We start from the raw sequence: 6,000 nt of genomic DNA on the forward strand, positions 1-6,000 counted from the left end.
ACAAATATAGCAGTGATAACAGACATCCTTGCCCTGTTCTTATCTTTATGTATATCAGTTATTATTGATTATTATAATCTTACCAAAGTATTGTAGAAACCCCCTCTATAGCATCCTAGACAGCTATCACCCAGCCTCCACTTGAATGCTCACGGTGACTGCTTACTATCTTGTGAAGCTGCTTGCCCCATTTTCTCCCGGCTCTATCTGAGAACTTCCTCCTTTACACATTAATATATCCATTTATTTTAACTCAGAACCTGTGTTTCCCTGCTGTGTTCCCTTCTAGAGATGCTCCTCTTCTTGCAGAGCCCCAGTTTTGGAAAGAAGCACCCCACCCTCCACCCTCCAATTTTGGGAGAGAATGGTTTCTTAGAGAAATCCAGGGAAGTAGCAGTATTAGGGCAAGAGTGTGGTGAAGAAATTCACTCACTCACTCAGCATGTTACTGAGCACCTACTCGCTACTGGGCACTGGGCACAGTGAGAGAAATAAGGCACGGTCCCTGCCTTCAAAGAGCTCAGTCTAGTTGGGGGTACACATATATAAAGTACAACACTGTGGTCTGGGAACACATGCAAGGGAACAACTGACTGTACCATGAGAGGTTGAGAAAGACTTCACATTTGAGCTGGATCTTGAAGGATGAGTAGTTAATGAACAAAGAGCTAGGAGAAGGGCTTCCCAGCAGCAGAAAAAGAATATGCAGAAACAGAGCCTGGGAACAAGGGGCAGCCAAGCTGGAGAGGTGGCGAGAAATGCACTGATGTCTGGGCAACGGGCTGGAGCCTGCTGGAGATCCACTGTAACGTGTCTCTTCCTCCAGTGGTTATAGCCCTGCTGTGCATGAGTGGCTACCTGATCTGGAGAAACTGGAAGCGGAAGAACACGAAAAGCATGAATTTCGACAACCCTGTATACAGGAAAACAACAGAAGAAGAGGATGAGGATGAGCTCCACATAGGGAGGGCTGCTCAGATTGGCCATGTCTATCCAGCAGTAAGTGTTCCTTGCTGGAAGAATTCCTTCCTTCCTTTCCTCCCTTCTTCCTTCCATCCCTTCCTCCCTTCTTTCCCTCCTTCCCTCCTTTCCTTCCTTCTTTCCCTCCCTCCCTCCCTCCTTCCCTCCTTCAGACATTTATCAAGAACCTACCATGTGCCAGGCACTGTTCTAGGCCCTGGGGACACAGGAATGCTGGGGTAGGTGGTTGGGATAGAAGGGTATCAGGACCACCTTGTACCTAGAGGCTCTTCCTGGAGGAAAGAGGCCTGTCTTTGTGCTGAATACGTTTTCAGAACCTTTGGCCTAGAAAGGCAACTGTGGCCATTCAGTTCAAATGCATTCATTTCAGTGAAAAATGTATACCAGTTATGTGCCAAGTACTACATAAGATACCAAGTGTTCAAAAGTAAAGAAGGGATGTACTTGCTCCCAGGGAGCTGGTGGGGGAGTTAGTCACTGGCTATTGAACAGCTGTGTGCTGAGTGCCATGGTGGAAGCTCAAGGGTCCCCTCTTCTAGGAAGCTTTCCCTGGTTTCTCTGTTCTCTCACCACCTCTCTCCATCACAGCACCTGTTACACTATAGTCTACTTGTCTTTTTACTCATTGGTCTCCCCGCTAGAACGTGAGCTCCTTGAGGGCAGGATTGTCTGATTAATGTTTCCCTGGTGCCTAGCACAGCATATTTGGCTCCCAGTAAGTATTTGTTGAACCAATGCTATGGAAACATCAACAAAGGTGACAGAAGAACTGTGTCCTTGGAAGATTCATAGCAGTCTTCCACGTAGAGAAGGAGGAAAGTGGCATTCCAGAAAGAAGCATGTGCAAAGGCTGCGAGGCACGACAGGGCATGGCTTGTTGGGGGATCAAGGACCACAAAGTGGCTGGAGCAGATGTCATGGTTGTATAGCGGAGTCGGGGCTGGGTGTGACCTCATGGGTCATCCAGTCCATCCCCCTGTCAGGCGATCAGCAGCTTTGATCACCCACTGTGGGCAGAGCCCTGTCTTGGGGAGACCAGAGAAATGGAAGACCCAGCCCCTGCCCTCAAGGAGCTTTTTGTCTTGCCGGGGGAACCAAGGTCACAGCTGCACCAACTCCCGAAGAACCCTCTTTCCGAGCTGCCTGTCGTCAAGTGCAAGGTAGGGCAGTGCCACTCTGAGTCTGAGGGGCTGATGAGCGAGGGCATGAACCAGGCAGGTGCAGTCAATCCTAGAAGGCTTTCTGGTTCTAGAAGGCTGCAAACTGTGAGTTGGGTGTCGGGGCAAAGATGAAAGATGGGTTAGTTGCAGACCAAGGAAATGGCATGTGGAAGAAATGACTGAGTACGGGGCAGGACAGACAGAATTGCTGCTGAAGCTAATTGTTCGTGAAGGGGAGACGTGGGAAATGAGGTCAAGCAAGTGAGGAGCGTTAGCAGATGGCCTTGAGGATCCTTAACCTTGGCCCATCCAAGCAGACAGTTGCTTAACCAATTTTTAAAGATCAGAGGGGGCACAGTGGAAGAAATGTTGAGCTTAGAGTGGAGATGACTCCCAGTTTCACTATTCCACAGCTCTGTGATCTCAGTCCCTTCTTTCTGATTACTTTTATTTGTAAAATGGGAATAATAACCCCCATTCTCTCTGCTGCCTAAGTTTATAAAGTTCAATTGAGATAGCACATGTGAGAGTGCTTTGTGAGTTATAAAGCGCTCTGCACATGTAAAGTGTCATTGTTTCCACAGAAGGAAACAACCACTCAGGAGGAGCTATTCCTGATGAATCTAAGGCCTGAAGAATTAAGCTCCTGCCAACTGCAGAGAAATAGAGTAGGAGAGTGAGGAAATTGACATTTAGTAAGAACCTACTGTGTATCAGACGCTACTCAGTGTTTTACATGTATTTTCTTGTTTAGTCTTTATAGGAACCAATATACTTGATATTGTTAGCCCCATTTTGCAGATGAGAAAACTGAGACTCAGAGAAATTGAATAACTTACCTAGGATCACAGCTAGGAAGTGGTAGAACCAGGATTGAAACTCCTATCTGTATGTACACAAAAGCCCATGCTCTTTCCACTGTTTCTCAGGGTATATGGCCTTGAAGCTGTGGAAATCAGTATTCTCAACAGCCTGTTCTCTCCCCTGTCCCCTTCTCAGGTAGCTCCACCATCACTGCTGGGACCTGACTTTGGCCTAGAGATCTATCTTGAGGAGAGTGGGAGGGTCACAGACTAGAAAAAGATAGTCTAGTGGAGCAAGGCCGTGACATTCATGCAAAACCACAAATAATCCAAAGATGATTTGAAAGGCAGTGGAGTTACTTTTTATTGTTTATAGAATGTTCAGAGACGGAAAATGCTAGGCTGGTTCTATCTTATGCTGGTTAGGTTGATTTAGAATACTCTGGACCCCATGTGTGTTAGGTGCTACATTAAGCACTCTACACACATAATCCCATTTGATTTCCCAACAACCCTATGAGGTAGGTCCTGTTAGTACTCCCATTTAACATGATGAAACCGAGACTCAGAGAGGTGAAGTGGCTGGCTCAAATTCATATAGCGATGAGAAAGATCTTGAAACAATGGGGTCTATCTGAAGGAGGGTATCCAGGAAATGGAAGAGTGGGACACAGCATTGTATCGGGACCAGGTTGGGGAAGCTAGATGTGTAGCCTGGAGAAGAAAACACTCAGAAGGAAGGGAAGGGAACACAAACACTGAAAATTTCAAGGGTTGTCTGTGTAGAACTCTCTGAGTCTAAGAGAGAGAATCGGGGAACGTCGGAAGATATAAAGAAGCAGATTTCATGACAATATAGGAAAGAATTTAAGTCCACTGTCCACAATGGAATAGACTGGCTCAAGGGTTAGTGGGTGGTCAGCCATTTGTGGCAGAGGGAAGTCTAGTATCTAATGACTAGAAAGTTGGGGAGAGGGAAAGAGGGATTAAACTTAGTTGATCTCCACTGCCTTCCAATTCTGGATAATTAGTTGGGAGGGGTGCAGCCAGTTACCTTCCTGATTGTGACTAGCATGCTAGAGACAAGTAGCTAATGGCCTGGGATTAAACATTTGCCAAAGCTAACCCACTGAAGTTGAGCAAACCTAAAATCCTGTAAGGGAGGATGGAGAAAGTTTAGATCTCCACAGCCTTCCTCTTTACAGAGGCAGAACAGAATAATGAAAAAAGCTATAGCTCTGGATTCATACAGATCTGGGTTCAAATTGAGTTCACCCGCTTGCTATATGATCCAGGACAAATGCTGTGTAAGCTCGTTGAGTCTCAGTTTTCTCATCTGTAAAATAAATATGACAAACGTGTCTTCTGAGGTAGCTTCTTGAAGAGTATGTGAGCTACTGCCTATAAAGTAATAGAATTTCTGGTACCTTGTGATCCAATAAATAGCTCCAGTGGGTCTAATGATGATTTCTTTGCTCTGTCTCCCCCAGCGAGTGGCATTAAGCCTTGAAGATGATGGACTGCCCTGAGGATGGGACCACTCCCTTCGTGCCTCACGGAATTCAGTCCCATGCACTACACCCTGGATGGTGTATGCCTGGATGGAAGGGTTTCTGTACATGAGTCTGTGTGTCTGTGTGTGTGTGTGCGTGTGTAATTTTTTTTAATTTATATTGCGGAAAGGTAACCACAAAGTTATGATGAACTGCAAACATCCAAAGGATGTGAGAGTTTTTATATGTATAATGTTTTATACACTTTTTAACTGGTTGCACTACCCATGAGGAATTCATGGAATAGCTACTGCTGAGTGACTAACGTGATGTACATAACCAAATGGGGCCGATGGTACAGTAGCTTACTCATCATTTAAAAATTATATTTACAGAGGGTATTTGGTTTTGGGGGGCTTTTTTAGGTTTGAGAGGTTTTTTTTTTGTAAATAGAATGATTATGCTTTGTGGCTATCCATCAACATAAGTAAAACGAAGAAAACACTTCAACTCCCTCTCCCGTTTAGATTATTTATTAACATATTTCAAAAATAAGATTAGTTCTATAAGTAATTTAGAGAGGTGAGAGTATTTATTTTTGGTATGATTGGCCTACCACCCGGACTCTGTGTGCATTTATGTTTATGTGCGTATGTGAGTGAGAAAGAAAAATCTGTAGAGAAGAGGCACACCTATGGCTGTTGTTCAGATACATAAAGATAAATATATTTTAAAACAGTCCACAAGAAGGGTTATCTGTAGTTTTCAGAGAAGCCTTTGGAAATTTGGATCAGAAAAGAGATACCATGGTTTGTGCAAACATGCAGTGGGGAGAGGTAGATCTTTTCTGCCTCTGGCTGTCCTTGGGATTCCAATCAGTCAGCAAAAGGCCCTCAGCTCACCCGTGGCTACTGTGGTTCTCTTCTGTGGCTAAAGCCAGTGTACAGACTTCACACAGTACCCAAAGTTCCCGTGAGCTCAGGTGAGAACATGCCTGAACCTTGGCTACTCCTTGTTTTAAAGTTCAGCATTTCAAGTAACTTCATTTTCTTTTAGGACACTTGGGTTGAATTCACTGTTTCCTCTGAAGCACACTGAGGGTGCCATCCTTACTTATAGAGAGCTAAATGGAGATGTTTCTTGAACAGCCCAAGTTTACTGTTGGGCCTGGCTCAGGCACTGACCTCTGAGTATGCTATGGGTTGAGGATGAGAATGGAGGAACAGGTTTTATTACATCTCTATTTCTCCCTTCCCCTTTCTCTCTACCATTTCCTTTAGGTGGAGAAAACAATTTAAAGTGATACATAGGTTTGTTGCCATCATGTGTTCACATAGATGAAACTAATAAGAAAAAGTGGCCAAACCTAAAGTCCTGTTTGAGGGGGAAACGGCGTACACAATACTATAGTATATTGGATATATATGTTCACACAGGGATTTGGTTCACTGCTTTGTAAATAAAAGGAGAAACTCTGGGTATATGTATAGATTTTTTTTTCATTGTGGACACTTACTTTGCTTTTCCTGGGCCTTGGGGGAGGCAGGGAGAAGTGCACTTTTC

At 44.6% G+C, this 6,000-nt stretch overlaps 1 protein-coding gene across 21 annotated transcripts in view; it reads left to right on the plus strand.

The window, feature by feature from the left end:
• Window positions 1-5,914, plus strand: part of LRP8 (LDL receptor related protein 8) — a 77,704-nt gene extending 71,790 nt beyond the window's left edge. For 10 of the 21 annotated variants that reach the window (XM_060140028.1, XM_060140030.1, XM_060140029.1 and 7 more), the window contains 2 exons: window positions 827-999; window positions 1,965-2,288. In XM_060140028.1, the coding sequence (XP_059996011.1) occupies window positions 827-999; window positions 1,965-2,273 (482 nt within the window). In that variant the 3' untranslated portion in view covers window positions 2,274-2,288. Of the gene's footprint in view, window positions 1-826; window positions 1,000-1,964; window positions 2,314-4,434 lie in introns of those variants that run through there. The other 11 variants (XM_060140033.1, XM_060140049.1, XM_060140040.1 and 8 more) reach the window with 8 other exon arrangements.
• Window positions 5,915-6,000: the final 86 nt, after the last annotated feature.

Source organism: Lagenorhynchus albirostris, chromosome 2 (assembly GCF_949774975.1).
Source record: "Lagenorhynchus albirostris chromosome 2, mLagAlb1.1, whole genome shotgun sequence".
Taxonomy (NCBI): Eukaryota; Metazoa; Chordata; class Mammalia; order Artiodactyla; family Delphinidae; genus Lagenorhynchus; species Lagenorhynchus albirostris.